Genomic DNA, 20,160 nt, shown 5'->3' with positions numbered 1-20,160 from the left:
AGATATGGTTTGAAAGAAATTTTGTTTGGTTGGATGTATGGATTGGGTGCAGATACCTCTTTATTTAGTTGGGTGAGGTTACCTCTTCAATGTTATATGAAAAAAAAATTACCTCTCAAATGTTATATGAAATATTCTGAGTAAATTGTACTGCCTCCATCCTATAATATAAGGGATATTCACTATTTTCATATAACATTTGACCACTTGTCTTATTTGAAGAATTTATGCAAATATAAAAAACGAAAAATTGTGCTTAAAATACTTTAGATAATAAAGTAAGTCACAAATAAAATAAATAATAATTTCAATTTTTTTCGAGTGGTCAAACAGTGCAAACAAAATATCAAAATCTCTTATATTAGGGGACGGAGGGATTACTTTGCATCATGTTGCCTCCAAATTAATTTCACTTATCTAGATGTAAACAATTGATCAGGACGATTAGGGTTCAAAATCGTGAAAAGAAAATTATTTTGACCCAATATGACCGATGTATGGTAACTAACCTGAACCCCACGAGTATATATCCAGTCCAAACTCCAAACGCACTTGACTTCCTCCTCGTCATCGCTGATTGCATTCGCTCCGAGATGGCCACGCCGCCTCCCGCCGACTCCGACCAGGTTCGTCCGCTGCTTCCTCCTCCTTCGCCGTTCACTCTGGCGTTCGATTCCTGCTTTTTTTGCGCTCCGCCTCGTTGGGCTCACGGATCCAAGCCCAATCAACCATCCCGCGAATTAGCTGCTGCTTTCCCTCATTTGATTCGCTCATACTCAGATTGATTGATCCAGTTAGGTTGTTTTAACATGCTCGATTGCGTCTATAGCAGCAATTTGATTGCTGATGCGGCTGTGTACAACTGTAATAGACAATCGCCCATGGGTGGCTTTTTTCTTAATCACCACCATGAATGTTTTATTAGTCCTTAATCACCGTGGCGATTATAGGCGCATACATGGTCATATTTCATTCATTGCTAATTTCTACTCTTGTCGTAGTTCACAGGCAATTCAGAAATTCGACTAGGTTACTGCAAACAGATTATGCTAATTACTTGTTACATCTGGATAGGTCAATTTTATTTTAGGGTTCAACTTCAAACCATTCTGCCGTAGAATTTCTACAGATAAAAAATAATAGCACTGTCTTGTGTTTGACGACCAGGATTGTTTCCGTATCCTCTGTTCGTCTCAACTGGCCTCAACAACACAACTATTTTAAGGAATATATAAGCAGCATGGAGAGTTTAAACTCCATTCTAATTTGGTTCGGTTTTGTCTGTTGTGCGTGTAATTAGGCATTTAAATTTCCTATTTCATGTTCGTTGCCAAACGGCCAAATGGCTACACTCTGGTATTCGATGTAACAATTTTATCATATCGGGAACTGTTGTTATGATCTGTATCTTCTTCGTGTGCTGTCTACTACAAGTCTTCTCTGTACAATGTCATACTTTTTATGATTGGTTCTACCTGCTACTGAGAATACCTTCTGCTATTTCTCTGTTTGCCAGGTTTTGGTAGAGGCAAATGGTGTAACACGGACATTGCTTATGAATAGGCCAAAGCAGTTGAATGCCCTCTCCTCTGCAATGGTATGACTTCTAAAGAAAAAAAGCGACAATGATTCAATAAGTAATGGAGCATATATGGTATTCGTGGCTACATATAGGGTGCAGGAACACTGATACGAGAAATTTATTTTTGCTTTCATTTTCTAGATAACAGGATTTTTGAGGTGCTTCACTGCTTATGAGGAAGATGAAGGAGTTAAACTATTATTGATTGTGAAGGTAATGATCGTGTTTGAGTCCTACAATAATGAAATATCTGATGTGGTCCATATTTAAACAATGTATTTTGAGGTTTATCTTTGATTACAAAAAAGAATAACGAGGTACTAGCTAACATCAAACATGAATTACCCGATTAAATTTCCAAAATCGAGAATTCAAAGTTTCATCCGCTTATTGAAGTTTGAATCATGTACAACCAAGTTGTAGTAACGTAAAACACCAATGCTGTCCATGCTTTTTGTTGCATGCTAACTGTCCTTTTGCCATTTGTAAATGTAATTGATTTTCTGTTGCTGATATATGAGTCTTGACTTATTGGGATAATTCCAACTTTACTACCTCCTGCTGTTACCTTTACTGCTGCTGTTTGTGCTCAGCTTGATTTCTATAACTCCCTACCATTCTTGTCATCACTTGTTTTTTCCTTTGTCAGGGGAAAGGAAGAGCATTTTGTGCTGGTGGAGATGTTGCTGCCGTTGTCCGGTCTATAAATAATGGTAAATAAAACATATCATGCATCCATGAGACCCTGCTGTCAAATATCTTGAGCTTCCATGCTGTTTTTCTTTAACTTCCATTGCCTTTCCATTTGCTATATGCTAATTCACTGTTAACATGCAATATATAGAGAATTTTGTTCTTGACATTTGATTAGTTCTACTATGCATTTCTTATATCAGATAGCTGGAAATATAGTGCTCATTTTTTCCGAAATGAATTTCTGTTGAACTATATCATTGCAACATATAACAAACCTCAGGTGAGCTATCGCTATTGCTTTGAAACTGCTTGTCCACATAATTGTTATTGTCATTATTGCTCAATGCTTACCACCGAATGCTACAACACTCTTATCTAGGTTTCACTTCTCACTGGAATTGTCATGGGTGGAGGTGCCGGTGTTTCTATACATGGAAGGTTCCGAGTTGTCACAGAGAGCACGGTATATATTACGGAACAAACTCTATATGAAGCTTCCATTTTTACTTAAATATTTTCAAAAAGGATGTAGCAGGGGTGCAGAAAAAAGCTTGCTTGATTCTTTTCATGGGATAAACAGCTTACCAGCATATGCCTAGAGTTTGACTATGTATTTTTACTACTATCTATGCAGGTTTTTGCTATGCCAGAAACAGCATTGGGTCTCTTTCCAGATATTGGGGCCTCATATTTTCTATCTCGACTTCCTGGGTTCTATGGTGAACTATTTTCCTATCTCATATCTCCTTTATTCAACTGAACTTTCACACATGATCATATGAATTCTCTTTGCAATGTCTAAAACTGATTATGAATACTGAAAGCCACATGTGCTATGCATCCTTGAGTGCTTATCATATTATTACATGACTTTAAAATGTGTGGGTGTGGAAATATATGTGGCCACTCTGTTTCTCCCATCATCTTAATAAATTTTGACCAAACCTCCATCATGACCTGGTAAAAAGAAAGAAATGTATGTGGCCAGATTTTTTATTGCCTGTCCACTAGGATTCATCTGTTGAAATTTGATATAATTGTAAATTAGTTATAATTTTACACCACATAAGTTATAAGTTGATGGGAGACTATCTTTGGAGATCGTTTTCACTGATTTGTTGTTATGTCTTTCTCAGGAGAGTATGTTGGTCTTACTGGTGTAAGGTTGGATGCTCCTGAAATGCTTTCTTGTGGCCTGGCCTCATTTTGTACCTTCAGATGAAAAAAAAAACCCAAAGTCAGCTAGGAGTAAAACTTGTTTTGTGAAGAAAATAGTTAAGAGTAAGATGAAAATCGTATAGAGTTTTGTAAACATAACGTTTTTTTATTTTTGAAAGTATTACTAAATGGGAATTTCTCCCTTGGCCAACTAGAAAAGGGGTGCGGCGCCTTTTTGGTCTTTTCCTACAGTCATATGGCTCTGATACCAGCTCTGTGGACCCCCGTTTTTATAACAGGAATCAATCGTGTGAACAGTACCATTTCCCTGGATCAAGTAGTCTGGTACACACGAGTTCATAGCTGAAATACCAAATGCACATACACGAAAGTCTAGTGCGGATTATTACATCATAAGCCCGCAGGCATAGTATTAGATCATCAGACCGAACGGTCCGGAATACATTCCAAAAGCAGAGTAGATAAGGCAGCGGAGTTTAGGCAGCGGCACGCCATTGCCACAGGCAACGACCGTAACTAAGACCTACTGAGCGCCATCGTCTTCATCACCCTCCTGGTAGTACGCGTAGGGATCCTCCGAAGCTTCGTCTCCGGCCTCTGATTAAGTTTATATATTGCAAGGGTGAGTACCAACCGTACTCAGCAAGCCATCACAGCAACAATGCACATGATAGGGGTATTCAAAAGATGGCCATGGTTCTTTGCGCAAAGCCAGTTTTGTAATTCTTTCACAAGCCTAAGACCTAGCATTGACTGATCAAATTTTAGTACCAGTGTTCACAGTTAAACAACGACGGTTCTATCCACCATCCATTGTGATCCCAAGGATAGCTTCCCGCCATTGAGTCGTCATGGTTTTCTGAGGACGTCCACCTTCCCGCCTCTCAGGAAGTGGCTCCAACAGCATAAAAATCATCATGCAATATCCCATCCCACACAAGTCAAGAATTTTGAGTCTAGCCAAGTGTAATACACGTCCCGGTGCTCAATAACCGCAAGCACGGCTATTCGAATAGATTTGGTTTACTCACACTGCAGTGGATGTACACTTTACCCGCACTTCGCGACTGCCCAACACATGAGCCTCGTCCCAACACATGAGACGCGTCACGGCAAAGCTTTTCGATAACCCCGCATTGGCAGTACCCGCTCCATGAATTTAAATCCTCATGCACTCTAGGCGTCCATGTTTCTAGCAGTGAGAGGAGTTCTGGCGCTCCCGAGAAAGAGAAGTCTCACACACATATTAAATTATGGTTCAAGTTAAGTTCTCTCTCTCACACACTCATGGCAGTCCTACCAATGGCGACACCGATGTAGGACACGCCTCTCGGCCCTACCTCAACGCCTGTCCCACCGTAGCGCACCTGCCTCACTCAGAGGTGAACCATCTATGCAGGGATATTGCCTCCGCTCGGCTATCTAATCCGCTAGGTCTATACCCATACGAGAAGTACGGTTGTACGGGGGTCGTTTCATGCTTAACTTCATGGCTCGGTCCTTAATTGACCGGGGACGGTACTAGCCTTTTCCAGATACCACCCAAATCCTCCGTCCGCCCCAGTCGAAAACAATTGTTAATTTTGTTTCTCCTTTCACAAATCATGTCATCAACGTCATGGCAATGTGGCGCTCATGTCTCCACATGCCGCATCTCAATTACCTGCCCAAGTATATAGCATTTGATAAATATGAGTATGCATGATTCTAGAATAGCATTTCTAAGCAATTGTCATACTTGACTAGGGACTCATACGTAATCATGGTTACAAGGATTTTAAGGGTAAACAATAATCAAGGCATGGCATAATAACAAGTAGGATGTTTATCATTGCATATAATTTTATTTGTAAACAAAACAATTTCGCAATTGGGATCAATATGTTCAAGGAATAGTGATAACTTGCCTTGCTCGTAGTCCTGCGGGTCTTGACCCTCGTTCGGATCCGCAACTCCCTCGGGTTCTAAAATTACGTGCGAGGAAATGATTTGAATTCAATTAGAATTCAATTAAAATCTAAATAACTCAAAAGGTCGAATGTGAATCGATCTTTTTATATTGACTACAAAGTTTGCGAAACCACTTTATTCGAATTGTTGGATCTTTTAACCTAAGTCATTTTGTGATTTAGAAGTACATTCCTAAGAATTCAACATAATTATTTAGCTCTTAATAAATCTAAACTCCTACCGCGAATTGATTACTTATAGAGATTACCAAAAATAATCTATAATTATATTAAATTTTGCAATTCTACGACTATAATTAATCTATAATTAAACTCTAATTATTTTAAATTTTCTAAACCTCCTTATTCTCTCTCTAATTTTCTATTTATTTTTCCTTTTCTTTTTCTCTCTTCTTTCTTTCTTTTTTTCCTCCCTTTCTTCTTTTTCTTTTTCCTCTTTTTTTTTCTTTCTTTTTCCTCTCTTCTTTTCTCTCTCTCCCTCCCGGCTTCTTTCTCCCTCCCTCTCTCTCTCGGCTCATGCTCCCCGGGCGGCGACGGCGGCGGAACGAGGGAAGGGGCGGCAGCTTACCGACGGCGGTGGCGGCGACGGCGGCGCAAGGCGAGGCGACGCCCGGCGCGGCACACGGTGCGGCGCGGCGGCACCGAGGGCCGCGGCGCGGCGGCACGAGGACGACGCCGCGGTGGAGAGGAAAAAGGGGAGGAAGAGGGGAATGGAGTGGGGAATAATGGAGAGGGGTGAGGGTATTTATAGGGAAGAGGGGAAAGAGGGAGAGAAGGAGGGGGTGAAGGGGGGTGATGCGACGGCGGCGCGGTCCGCGAGGCTGCGAGGAGATGGGCGCGCGGTGACGAGACGGGCGATGCGACAGCGGGGCGGGGCTCGAGGCGGCGAGGAGACGGGCGCGCAGCGACGGGACGGGCGACGCGATGGCGGGGCGGGGCTCGAGGCAACGGCGGCACGCGCGGCGCGGCAGCGGGATGGCGACGGCGACGGCACAGCGGCAGCGGCGCGCGGCTTGGAGCGACGACGGGACGCGACGGCGACGGCGCACGGTGGCACGGGGCACGAGGCGACGCGACGGGCGGCAGCGGCGACGCGACGGCGGGCGGCGCGGGGCGTGGGGCGCGAGGCGATGGGACGGCGGCGCGGCGACGGGATGGCGACGGCGACGGTGCGGCAGCGGCGGTGACGGCGCGCGGCAGCGACGGAAGCGGCACGGCGACGGCAGCGCGGGGCTCGGGGCGGCCGGGCGCGCGCAACAGAGATGGGTTAGGGCTAGTGACTGTAATCGAACCCCTGGCGGCCGATGAATAGTGACTTTTCCTATTTTATCCCCATTTTAGCTTATTTCTTATATAAATTTGATTCTATGAATCCTAAATTTTGCATAAATGAAGTTTACTCCATATTTGTATTATTCCACCCAATGGATCCACTCTAGATTAATTTTACTCATATTTTATTTTTATATCATTTACTTGATTTTAATTAGAGTTAATCCTTATTCCATCGCGTTTAAATCTAATTGATACGAATATGGCCGAGATAATATTTTATTTATTTCTATCTTCTCATAATCTTTCTTTTTAGATTATAATTTAATTATTTCTTTAACCCATCTAGTTTTAGGGTTTATTCCTAATTAATTCTTCTTTATTCGCGATCTATAAACTCCGAAATCAAAATCCAATAAAATCATCGAACAAAATCGGCATGATGCAATTTATTCAAAAAGTTTTTGAAGGCCCATATTTTTGGAGTTTTGATTTTTGTTGGTCAAATTTTCAGGGTGTTACATTTGGCTTGTTCCAAGTATGATTATAGGTAACCAGAGTATTGCTGGTTTTCTAATTCCTAGTATGCTCACTCTTGCAGAGGCTGGCTTTGTTAGAAGAATCACTTAAAAAGGTTGATACATCTGATCCCTTTGCTATATGTGGAATTATCGATCAATATTCGCAACAACCATCTCTGAAAGAAAAAAGTGCCCTGAATAGGTAAGCGTGCAATTGTCCAGACATTATCTATTCATGCATGTCGAGCTTATTCTGCTTCCTTTGTGTACCCTTTAAAAATGAGGTATCCTGGACAGGTGGGATATTCTGGTTCACACCAAGTTATCCTGTCGTATAAATTCTTTTGGCATGTTAAACTTAGATTGATTAATCTACAATTTTTAAGTTACTAATAGCTACATAAAGTTCCATAGTTATAACATCCATATAAAGTTCATGCAGGAAACTCTCCTCAATTTGGGGCGTGTTTGACCTATTTATCTTCTCCAAACAACTTTCTTTTGGGTCCTCTCTACCACAAGCCCTAGATAGATAGACTAGTCTTTTTGAAATAATATTAGCTTGTAATGGAGGGCAGGTGGAGAAATGTAAGGAATTGGAATGGGGAAATGTAGGGAAGCAACAGCATGCACTTCCCACATCTTGTGTCTTCTTTCAATAGATGGATGGGCTTCAACTTATAAAAAAGCTTGGTAACGGTTGTCTGGCCTGGCTTTAAATAAGCCGTGCCCTATGCCCTAACCTGTTACTTGTGTGTTTTCTATATTCTCCTCATCTTTATGGTCAGTGGCTTCCCTATGCCACAATCTCGTTACCTTTAGATCATTTGAACTCATTTTATGTATTGCTTTTCTTAATCTGGTTTGAAGGCCAAGAAGGCTTATCTTTATGCATTGTAACTTGGAAGGACTTATTTTAGTTTGTCAAGGAGATTCCATTTGTTCCTATTTTATTGCAAGGTTTTGTTTTCTCATTTCATTCTCAGATCAACTTTTATTGCCTAATCCATGTCTGCTACTTCCATCATTTTGATTCCAGGCTGGAAATCATCAACAAATGCTTTTCCAAAAGAACAGTAGAAGAAATCATAGCCTCTCTTGTGAGTTATGCTAAGTCTTTGCTTTCTATAGACTCACCAGTTCTGTTGTGCTAAATTTGATGTGTATCATGTTAGGAACAAGAGGCTCCAAATGTTGCTGATGAATGGGTTGCTTCTGCAATCCAGTCCCTGAGGAAGGCTTCTCCTACTAGTCTGAAAATATCCCTGAGATCGGTATCCTCTCAAACATTTCCAAAGCATATGTCTTTATGTTACTCGAGTCATTCTATCTTGGTGCCTTCTTATGCAAATTATTGTAGTGTAAGGCATTACTATTTATTTAGACCCATCAATCCTTTATATGGTTTCATATGACCAGTATTTATCTTTCTCAAGTGCATACTTCGTATGGCTTTATGAACTGAACCCTACTCCTTTGTGTTGGCACAACAGATCTGCCCTATAGCTAAAAAAAACAAACCTTCTAGGCTTTTAGCTTTTGCATAGTCAAAATGCAAGTATGGGCATACCAGTTCTAAAAGCTTTGGAAATGTCTTTGGAACTAGTCGTCGGAGGGAAAACAAGAATTGTTCACTCCACAGAAGAGTACGTGTACTAGAAAAGGCAGCCACTTAAAAACGCCAACTACTTTTTTTAAGCCTTATTTAGTTTGGTTGCCTACGCTTGATCTCTGGCGTGCTATGGCAACACCCCCTGCTTGCTTCTTTCTGCTCGACATGGAGCTTGCAGCCTCCCCACCCTTGCTTACAACCTATTCTTAATAGAACCGATCTGATTTTCACTACAAGAGGAATTTCGTGCTTCTGCCGGATCCTCCCTATCTCCTGATCGAGCTTGTGTATGTAAATATTGCTTAGTAGGGCCCATAGTAGTACATTGTTTGGGACAGAGTCAGTGCCCTTCTCACATCCCTACGAGTCGTCCAGCAAAAACTGTTTGTTTAGTTGTATGTACAACTAGTAGAACAAAGCAGTTAGATGGTTCACTTTGTATAACCACTACAATTTTGACATAAATTAGTGTTATGGTTAATTTCTAGCCTTTTAAAATCTTGTGACCTATCCTTTGGGAGTTCCGATCTTTTTCGCCAGGCCGACGGCGAAGGAAGCCCCAACCAATTTTATTAAGATCAAGAGGAGTAACGTACTATTTACAACAAACATGGCTGTTTAGGGATCACCCTAACACAGGAACACAAGTACTGTTTACAACAAACATGGTTGTTTAGGGATCACCCTAACACAGGAACACAATTTAAAAGCTCAGGGCAGGCCCTGAGTCAGGGAGAGACACAGAACTGGTTGCTGGCACAACAGGGCAGCCCTCTATCAGCGCCAAGGCACATCACACGCTTCAGTGATCAACATTCCTCCCAAACCTGCATCACGCTAAGTCCATTCTTCTATGATGCAGCCGACTTACCTCAGAGGCTGATTTGCTGACACCGTCAAACACCCGAGCGTTCTGTTCTTTCCACATCATCCAATAGATTAGAGTTACCACTATGTCAAATGGGAGTTCCAATCTCACCATGAGCTTCGAGGTGTCAAACCTCCAGCTATCACTACCTACTAAAGTGGAGCTTAGTCTCTAGGAAAAGTTTGTTTTGCCCCTAACATTCAGTAGGAAAGGTCTTTGTTTTACTGCAGTATACGTAGTTTGCGAGACGCTAGCCATCTGTGCCCATTTATGTTCTTAGCTTTCTGTATTTACTGTGGGTTCAGATAAGAGAAGGGCGAACACAAACTGTTGGTGAATGCTTACGTCGAGAATATAGGATGGTTTGCCATGTGATGCGTGGTGACTTCAGTAGAGACTTCTTTGAGGTAAATATCTATCTACATCTCCCAATGACATGTTCACTCAAGATGAACATACTTTGAACTATTCAATTCCTGTTGCAGGGATGCAGGGCTATATTGTTGGATAAAGATCGAAACCCAAAGGTCAGCTTGTTAATCTTGTTTGTCAGAAAATTCGTTCTTCACATGTTGTCTAATCTGGCATGGGCATAGCATTAAATCTAAACCTGACATCTTTGCTAATTGCAGTGGATGCCTCCATGGTTGGAAGAGGTGCACGACGAGGTGGTGGAAAAATATTTTTCCAAAGTCGATGATCCAGAGTGGGAAGATTTGGACCTACCTCCTAGACGTTCCCATGGAAGGAGGCTTGTTCCCAAGCTTTGATTCAATGAAAAGCCTCTTGTGAAAAACTGAAGCCTTTGTTGGTGCTTCTGAATAACAGACAGATCGTCCCCAGTTTGAGGGATACATGGAGACAAGCGATGAAGTTTATTTATAATAAAGCTGAAACATATTATAGGTTAACAATTTTATTAGCAAATTAGAGAAGTCCCTCTCATAGTCTCATGCGATGCTTATATTGGTATCGCTATTGTGCTTTTTTCAAGGTGTGAAGGTACGCTTCAAGCTAAAGCCCAGCTGCATTCAAACGGCGGCCCATATGATACTGCTATCAGGCCATCCTATTGGGCTTTGAAGCTACCTTCTGCTTGTAGATTCCAGGTAATCTTTTATATATTGTATAAAAGAAATTCACAATTTCATAAGTTTGCACCGTGTTGTTTTTCATAGTAAGGCTTCGAAAAGGTTGTAAGATCCCTAGTATCGTGTGAGTCTTGTAATGCACTTGAACTGACGGCATTTCGTTGATGAAATGGGAGAGGTCCACTCTCTTTGTCAAAACTAAATCAGTAAATCATAAGTTCCCTTTCAAACACTTGCGGAAATAGCAATATAGCATCCCCACGTTACGCAAATTTTTTTTTTAGAGAAATCGTAAAAGCTAAGACAAGAAACGAGTAGCCATAAACAGAATCCAAAATCGTTTGCCTTGGCTTCATCGAACAATCTAAATTTCAGAGCCTTCAGCTACTGAAGAAAAAGATAAAGACAGTCGTAGTAGCAAGCAACAGCATGCCACAGTACAGTAGTAAATTTTGGTCTCCATCGTACCCAGCCGAGGGAAGCCATCGCTTTCGCTGGCTGCTTTTAACCACACCGTAGCAGCCACTCATTTTTTTTCCTCTACCTATAAATACAGCACACTTCACATTTTCTAGCTTAATATTGTAATGGTATCATAATTAAGTATGCTTCTACAGAAATAGTCAAGTTCACGAGCATATGGAAAAAGTCTTGTGTCTCTTTGGCGTGTATGTAGCCACGTCAAAGATGAAGGTCTTCCTTTTGTTTTATCACTGTCTTCACCCCGGACATATTCTTCTTTTATCTTCTCTTTTTCACTGTGTGTGGTTCAGTTTTTCCTTCCTTTAGCTCCATATTTTAATTTGATGATTCTTTTGCCTTGACCATATGAATTACTTGGCCATGCATCATCCATCACATGCTTAGTCGTACTGATAGATCTCAACACACGTTTGAGATTGAACCATGTATAGTTGAGAGCCTAATTAATCCTGCTTAATTACCCTATATACTAACTGCGACCATATATATGACCGGTGAATTGGCATGTACTTGTACCGAACTGATTAATTTTAAGTTTTAGGACAGGAAGAGGCAGGCCCAACCACTAGCTGGACCAGCATGCATGCACCTAATTCAGTTAAACACACTTGTATACAGGCATGGCCTCCTCTTCACCAAAAACTTCTCTGATATTTCCCTTTCAGCGTTTGGTCCTAGCTTCACCGTTGATGTCCCTCTCATTTATCACCGGTACTGGTTATGCACAGTAGTAGTAGCTTGTATTTTGTGCACCAACTTACTAGAAAAATTACACAATCTTTTTTTTATTACACGACGAACGCACACGAACACACATGCAACATCACCTCACACTCTGCATATGTGCCCCTAATATATTCTCCAAGAGACGCATATCTGATCTCACTAAAATTTTGTTGAAAGTTCACCCGCATATGCGTAATATTCGTGGACACTAGAATTTAAATCCTGGTGGGTGAAGTCATGCACTCATAACTCCACCACTATACCACTAAGGCTCTGTTCGTTCTGGGGAGATAGAGGAGATTGTGTCTCGTTTTACGCGCGCACGCTTTTCAAACTACTAAACGGTGCATTTTTTGCAAAAAAAAATTCTATATGAAAGTTGCTTTAAAAAATCATATTAATCCATTTTTAAAATTTAAAATAGTTAATAATCAATTAATCATGAGGTAATGGCTCACCTCGTTTTGCGTATCTTCTCAATCTCCTCAAACACGCCCTAAGTGCTTCGAAAAAAAAGAGGCAATTTGCTTCTTTATACATGCCAAAATATGTGTGCACACCCGTGTATAAACAATACAGTGCCAATTAATACTCTGTAAGATTAAGGCTGAGTTTGTTTATGCTGATGACAACTCTCTTGTTTTCCGATAACACGTTTTCCAACTGATAAAATGATATATTTTATTTAAAAAAATATGTACAGGTATTTTTAAAAATCAAATAAATTCATTTTAAGTTTGTAATTATTAATAATTGATTAATCATGCGTCGGGGATTGAAATTTTGTTTCAAAATTTCCGAAATTTCGGAACACCCCCCCCCACCAAGTCAATATCTCAGACATTTCCAGTTTTTCTCTTTTTTTTTTGTGAATTTAGTTTAAATTCAATTAAATTCAGTTAAATTGTGTTGAAATTTCGGTTGTACCGAAATGACGTAAATCGAAATTGAAAACCCTATCATGCACTAATAATTAATTCTTGTTTTTCAAGCCGCCAATAGCTCCAGCCCAACAGCCCAAGCGAACCCAGCCTCTCTAAGAGCAAGGTCAATAGTATAGCCAACTACTGGTTCCAAAACATCTATAGCCAATCTAATAGCTCATTCATACAATAGTTAACTATAAAAATATACTACACCATTAATATTCGGTCCCACCTCTCATACACACATAACAGCTTGGAGTCCGTGTTGCAGCCGGCTACAAATCTGCAGCCCGCTTTCTTCTCTCTCTTCTCTTTTCTTCTCGATATATGGTTATAGCCGGCTTATAGCATGCTATTGTACCTGTTCTAAGAGAGAGCTTTTATGAGGCTATTATACTTTCAGAGTGACTCAATGACTCATCTCATTCGAATATATACGGAGCTAATTAAGTTGTCAGCTAACTGCCCGTGTCATCATTTATTACTTCAATGATCTAACAGGTCCAAACGTCATGGTCTGATAAATTCTTTAGGACTTGTGTTAGAACAAGAGTAAAGTTTTGATACTTGAGAGCGTAACCTAACCGGAACCAACGTTTTAAATTTCCCTCAAATTTTTATGATCACTGGCTCTGGTTGGAAATGATCCAACGAGAGGCGTACTTTTAATTATTGTCTATGCTATACTATTACTACCTCCATCCCAAAATGTTTAACGCCGTTGACTTTTTTAAAAATGTTTTACCGTTTGTCTTATTCAAAAAATTTAAGTAATTATTAATTCTTTTTCTATCATTCGATTTATTATTAAATATGCTTTTATGTATACATATAGTTTTACACATATCACAAAAGTTTTTGAATAAAACGAACGGTCAAACATGTTTAGAAAAGTCAACGGTGTCAAACATTTAGGGAAGGAGGGAGTATATGCGAAGTATTTTCGTTTGTTGCAAGTACTAATTAATTATAGTTTCATCAAAGATATAATTAGATATATAGGACCTGTCTCCGTCATCCGTCGACCCTAGTTTCGAGTTTAATTTAATGTTAAATTGCACATACTAGTATACTACCAACTAGCTAGTTCATCCTCTAATAAACTTTGTGCAAAGAGGAAAGATGGCAGCTCACTGCTTGCGCTTGAGAAGCAACTAGATTCCAGAGAGCTTTAACGAAATCTCTTGGGGTTTGCAGAGAAAAGTGCATGTGGACATACATGTGGCTGTTTTGCACGGAGGATGCAGGGCAAGTAATGAAGAAATTAAACATAGCTAATCAATTAAGCTAGCTCATCTGCCTTTCACGCTTGTAGATCTTGTGATATTGGAGTCCGGCTGGGAGACAATGTTGACAACGTCCGTGCACTGCAACTCTCTTTGATCGCTGATGACTATTGGTACTGGCCTGTGTAGTCCTACATTTATCCTAGCAGTGACTGCTACTGCTAGCTCCCTGCAACTGTCCTACTGTTTGCCAAAAGGAAAATTTCGCATTGATTGATAATATACTCTCACCGACTCATCACCATCCCATAATATAGTCATTTTTAGCGTTTAGAATTTATCCCGAAATATAACTGCTACTACTAACATACTTCTCCATGTACTTAATCATAACTACATATATCTTATTTAATTTATTTGTTTACTTATTCATCTCAACAAATTATACATAGTCTGTTATTTAATTTTATTGAAAATTTTTAGAGGAGGTTATATTTTGAGACAGGTGAAGTAGTTTTGCAGTACTGCTGTACTAGCAGGAATAACTAATGCCATATTGGTACCAGTTTTTACGAGAAGCAGTACTTGCCAGGAGAAGTGATGATTAATTAGTGGAGTTACTGTGACTAATGGCCGTTCAAGATCGATCCAGTCAATTCATGATAGTAATAATAATTTAGCTAGGTCCCCCCTACATGGATACTCGATCGATCGATCACTGCGTAAATTAATTAATTAGTAGAGAGAAGATCCTGCGAGCACGTACGTAGAAGAGTTTTAACCAGTTAACTACTGAGTTTTGTTTGTGTGGTGTTAAAGTGCTAATTAGTCAAAGTCTCGCTGGCTTGCCATAATGCATCGATGCATGTGGGTCGCGTGTTTGGCCAATCAGGAGCTGCGAATGACGTGGCATTATATATATACATATATAGTACACTACGTTCTAGATAATGATACGGTCTCCAAAATACATATTTGACTATATTTTTTATTATAATATGTACAATATATATACTTTTTTATTTTTATTATAGTATTTTGTAAGATAAATCTATACTCCAAACTAAATATATTTAAAGTTATTGATAACCATAGTTATAAATATTTACCTTAAACTTATTCGAAATGTCGAGAATTATATATGATATTGCTGGGAGTACTCCAGTATAAGCCAAGTCAGTCGACATCCATATTCTATAGCCTCTGCTTTTGCTGACCTGTCACCATTTTGTTTTTTCTTTAGTTTATTATCGATACAATGCCGGTCTTAAATATTAATTAGTTATGCCCAGCCATCGTTTTCTACAAAGACTGTAGTTATAAGAAGAGTAATAAAGTTAATGCATGTACAGTACTTGGGGTGAAATTAAACAATTGTCATGCATGGATTCGGTTTGTCGTTTGATAGCTAGTTTTATGCTGGGCTAGAGGTAGATAGCTGCTGCACTTGTTCTTCGTCGAATCTTCGTAGTGAAACCAGTCCATCGGACTTGAAATCATAAATCTTGATAGGGGTACTCACGTTTAATTATTCTTTCAGTAATAGGACATCGCCAGCGAGACGCTAGTGGTGACTTCGTGAATTTAAAAATTTGCCGTGCTGTGACTTCGTGAATCTCAAAATATATCGACCCAACCTTTCGGAAGCATTAATATAGGAGTGATGTGTACATGTGTATGTTCACGTAGGAATGAGGTGTACATGTGTACGTTCGCGGGTGAATGTGCGTGTTATGAGTATATGTATTTGTAATATGTTTTTTTAATATAAATAAATAAGAAGTGACTACTTTTGTTGCTGACATGCATGTACTGCTGCTGTTATTTTAACGTATTGCATGTAAAGATTGATTCGCCTAATACTACCTTTGTTTTAATATATGGTACTGTTAAATTTTTTATAAACGTTTAACTATCCGTTTTATTTAGAACTTTTATGTAAATATAAAAAAATAAGTGATGCTTAAATAACATTTAACGATAAATGGAGTCATAATTACATAGCTATTTTGAATAAGACTAATGATTAAACATATCTAAAAAGTCAACAACATCATATATTAAAAATGGAGGGAGGTCAAATTAAGTTGTGGTGACGAATGAACATGAGTAATCCCGCCCATTGATCGGCATCATTCATAGTAGGGCAAATTTTGCTACGGGACATTGTGACTTCGCAGTTTTAGCTGTAGGACACGGCACGAAGTGACTTTTGGGGGAAAACACTCCTAAAAGTTGGATATTTGCTGGTGGACACCGCACCCATTAAAATAATAATTTTCGGTTGAAGAGGAGAGAGAAATCGTATGAAATATCAAAAATGCCATTAGGCCAACATGTTAGCTCTCCTATCTCCCTTCGCTCTCTATCCCCTCCTTCTCTTGTCTCTCTCATCTCACATATCAGCGACGACGGTGGCAGGCGAGGTCCGGCGGCTGCTGGAGGGCGAGGGCGGAGCGGCCGCGGCGACGCACGGGCGAGGACGAGGTCTGGCGGCGGGAGGGCAACGGCGGAGCGGCCGTGGCACCCAACCAGCGGCGCCGGCCGGACAGTAGGCGAGGTCCGACAGTGCCAGCTGCGTGTAGAGGAGCGGCAGCACGGCTGGACAGCGACAGCTGCGGCGCGGAGGAGCACCAACGCTGGTGCGCAGAGTGAGGAGGCCTCCCGGCGCCGGAGCGCGGAGTGTGGAGGAGTGCCGGCGTGCGAAGTGAGGAGGCTTCTGGCACTGTCACGGCAGCTGCTCCGTCCTAGCCCTCTCGCCGCCGCCGGACCTCGCCTGCCGCCGTCGTCGTTGACACGTGAGATGAGAGATAGGAGAGCTGATATGTGGGCCCAAGGGCATTTTTGATATTCACACGATTTCTCTCTCCTCTTCAACCGGAAATTATTATTTTAATGGGTGCGGTGTCCACCAGCAAATATCCTTTTTCCCCCAAAAGTCATTTCGTATCGTACGCTACAGCTAAAACCGTGAAGTCATGGTGTCCTGTAGCAAAATTTTCCTAGTAGTATTATGTATGGATGTTTGGTTGTATTTAATGCCTCCTCCGTTTCATATTATAAGTTGTTTAACTTTTCTCCTAGTCAAACTTTGTTAAATTTGATTTAAGTTTTTAGAAAAATTTAGCAACATCTAAAATATCAAATTAGTTTCATTAAATCTCACATTGAATATATTTTTGATAATATGTTTGTTTTGTGTTGAAAATACTAATATATTTTTCTATAAACTTAGTCAAAAGTTTGACTAGAAAAAATTCAAACGACTTATAATATAAAACAGAGGGAGTATTTTTATTTTCATTTTTTCCCTTCTAGATTAAGATGCCAATGTGTAAGATAGTAGAAATTAAGATAGTGTTTGACCATTGCATACGCACACGTATGAATGCATAATGTACGTATACGAGTACTCTAGCTAATAAATTTGGCCTTCACTATTGCTTACTCTAGCTCATATATTTGACCTTCAGTATTGCTTTGCTCACGAGTGTTCCACCTACGACCTAACGACCTTGAACAAAGTGTGAACGCCTATATATGATGATTAATCTTTGGGATATTATGCATCAGCTACTTTCAGCAGCTTATTCTTTACTTCAGACTATTATTTACTCCCAATAACGTTTTAAGGAATATATTTTCAAAACAAATATTCTATTGACTTAAGCTATTTGTTAAGTTTGTTTTCATTTACAGTTACAGACAAGTAGATATTTTTTGATGTTTAATAATCCTGCTGAATAATCTAAATTAATTAACAATACATATGTTGTTTGGAACGAAATCGAGGAGAGGACAGGACACTACCCAACAGCAGATCCACCTCCCAAACAGATCAGGCGGTCACCTGGACTCCGTCATTGCCATCACTTTTATACCGAATAGCTACCTATAAAAAAAATAATCGATCATTACTTCCTCCGTCCCAAAATAAGTGTAGTTTTGCACTATTCACGTTCAACGTTTGACCGTTCGTCTTATTTGAAATTTTTTTATGATTAGTATTTTTATTGCTATTAGATGATAAAACATGAATAGTACTTTATGTGTGACTAAATATTTTCAATTTTTTCACAAAATTTTCAAATAAAACGGACGGTCAAACGTTAAGCACGAATATCCACTGCTGCACTTATTTTGAGACGAAGATAGTATTAGTCGTCCAGATTTAATGGTGATGTTGGCTCTGTCACTTACACTTACCTACTACACCCTGTCTGAGAGAGAGAGAGAGAGAGAGAGAGAGAGAGGGGGGGGGGGGGGGCGTGCAACTGCAACGGCATGCGGGTGCATGGCTCTGCGCCGCGTTGGATCGAATCGGATCCTAAGCTAGCTAGGCAGAAGCTTCCAGATCTTGACGGATCAATTAGCGTAGGTAAAAAGCAAGGATAATAATAAAGTTAGCTGCTTACTTACAGTCCATCTATCAGCTTACTCATATAATGGTTAACTTTTCACTATAAATATATGATCCATATGTCTGTCTCACAGATTTTCTTGGTTCCTGTACCTAAGCCGGTTGTAAACTTACAGCCCGCTTCTCATCTTTCTCCTCTTTTCTTCCATCCACCTTAGCATTCAGCCTTCTTATAGTCCACTGTTATACTTGCTCTAAGTCAGGCCGCCCACGCCTTCTTCACTGCATGCCGATCGATGCCGTCCATCATATCCATCCATCGGGCTTAATTTTGGTCGAAGGTGCAGATTAAGGCTGTGTTATCCAAAAGTTGAATCCAAACTTATGTTTAGATCCAAAAGTTAAATCCAAACTTAGTACTTTTCTATCACATTAACCTGTCATACACACATAATTTTTCAGTCACATCATTCTCAATTTCAACCAAAATTTAAGCGTAAAACCAAAATTTAAACTTTGCGCTTAACTAAACACAACCTAATTATCCACTCGCCGACCCTAGCTAGCTACTCACTCGCGCGAGGTGTACTACGTACGTACAGCCTACATGGAGTAGCCAGCTAGTACCTCATAAATACATACTGTACGTGCATAATCATACGTACTCCCTCCGTCCTAAAAAAGACAAACACTGGTTTCCGTGTCTAACGTTTGACCGTCCGTCTTATTTGAAAAAAATATAAAAAAAATTAAAAAGATAAGTCACGCATAAAGTATTAATTATGTTTTATCATCTAGCAACAATGAAAATATTAATTATAAAAAAATTTCATATAAGACGGACAGTCAAATGTTGGCACGGAAACCCAGGATTTGCTTTTTTTTTTTACGGAGGGAGTACTTGTATATGGTCGAGTTTGGATCTAAAGTTTTTCTTCAAACTTTCAACTTTTCCATCACATTAAAACTTTCCTACACATAAAATTTTAACTTTTTCATCATATCGTTTCAATTTTAACCAAACTTCTAATTTTAGCGTGAACTAAACACACCCGTAGCTATATGTGTATGTTAGTATGTATACAAATATAAAATCGAATGTTGTGTTCTAGGCTTTCTAGCCAGCTTACTAGTAGCTAGATATGTAGGAGTATACGTCATCCTATACATACGTACTCCGGTATATATATATATATATATATATATATATATATATATATATATATATATATATATATATATATATATATATATATATATATATATATATATATATATGTGTGTGTGTGTGTGTGTGTGTGTGTGTGTATGTATATATGTATGTGTGTGTTTTGTGTGTGTGTGTGTGTGACGCGAACAATAAATCTGACCTTTCGAGGCAGCTATACATAGCCATATAGCAATGACTCATATACGCATGCATGGATTCAATTCATGGCACGCTTCCACACTTTGAGCTAGGTTAGTTATACACCAAGTGCATTTGTCACCGGAAGTATTTTGGTTGTGTTTAGATCTAAAGTTTGGATCCAAATTTCAGTCTTTTTCCATCACATCAACCTGTCATACACACACAACTTTTCAGTCACATTATCTCCAATTTCAACCAAAATCCAAACTTTAAATCCAACTAAACACAGCCTTTGTA

General features: G+C 39.7%; 1 protein-coding gene across 1 annotated transcript; it reads left to right on the top strand.

Moving 5' to 3' along the window:
• Positions 1-559: 559 nt before the first annotated feature.
• LOC127752946 (3-hydroxyisobutyryl-CoA hydrolase 1-like) lies at positions 560-10,730 on the top strand. The gene is made up of 14 exons (XM_052278395.1): positions 560-626; positions 1,517-1,597; positions 1,724-1,795; positions 2,232-2,295; positions 2,479-2,558; positions 2,658-2,741; positions 2,913-2,997; positions 3,415-3,486; positions 7,284-7,422; positions 8,260-8,320; positions 8,396-8,494; positions 10,006-10,107; positions 10,186-10,227; positions 10,333-10,730. The coding sequence occupies exons 1-14, from the start codon at positions 594-596 to the stop codon at positions 10,468-10,470; spliced, it is 1,152 nt and encodes a 383-aa protein (XP_052134355.1). The 5' UTR covers positions 560-593; the 3' UTR covers positions 10,471-10,730.
• The last annotated feature ends 9,430 nt before the right edge of the window (positions 10,731-20,160 follow it).

The sequence above is a fragment of the Oryza glaberrima genome, chromosome 10 (assembly GCF_000147395.1).
Source record: "Oryza glaberrima chromosome 10, OglaRS2, whole genome shotgun sequence".
Classification (NCBI taxonomy): domain Eukaryota; kingdom Viridiplantae; phylum Streptophyta; class Magnoliopsida; order Poales; family Poaceae; genus Oryza; species Oryza glaberrima.
This window is presented reverse-complemented; position numbering and strand designations above follow the sequence as displayed.

Bases quoted from the DNA above. Each gene is read 5' to 3' on its own strand.
- LOC127752946 (XM_052278395.1), top strand. From the start codon at position 594: ATGGCCACGCCGCCTCCCGCCGACTCCGACCAG. The intron at 627-1,516 runs GTTCGTCCGCTG...TCTGTTTGCCAG, and splicing joins CTCCCGCCGACTCCGACCAG to GTTTTGGTAGAGGCAAATGG. The intron at 1,796-2,231 runs GTAATGATCGTG...TTCCTTTGTCAG, and splicing joins AACTATTATTGATTGTGAAG to GGGAAAGGAAGAGCATTTTG.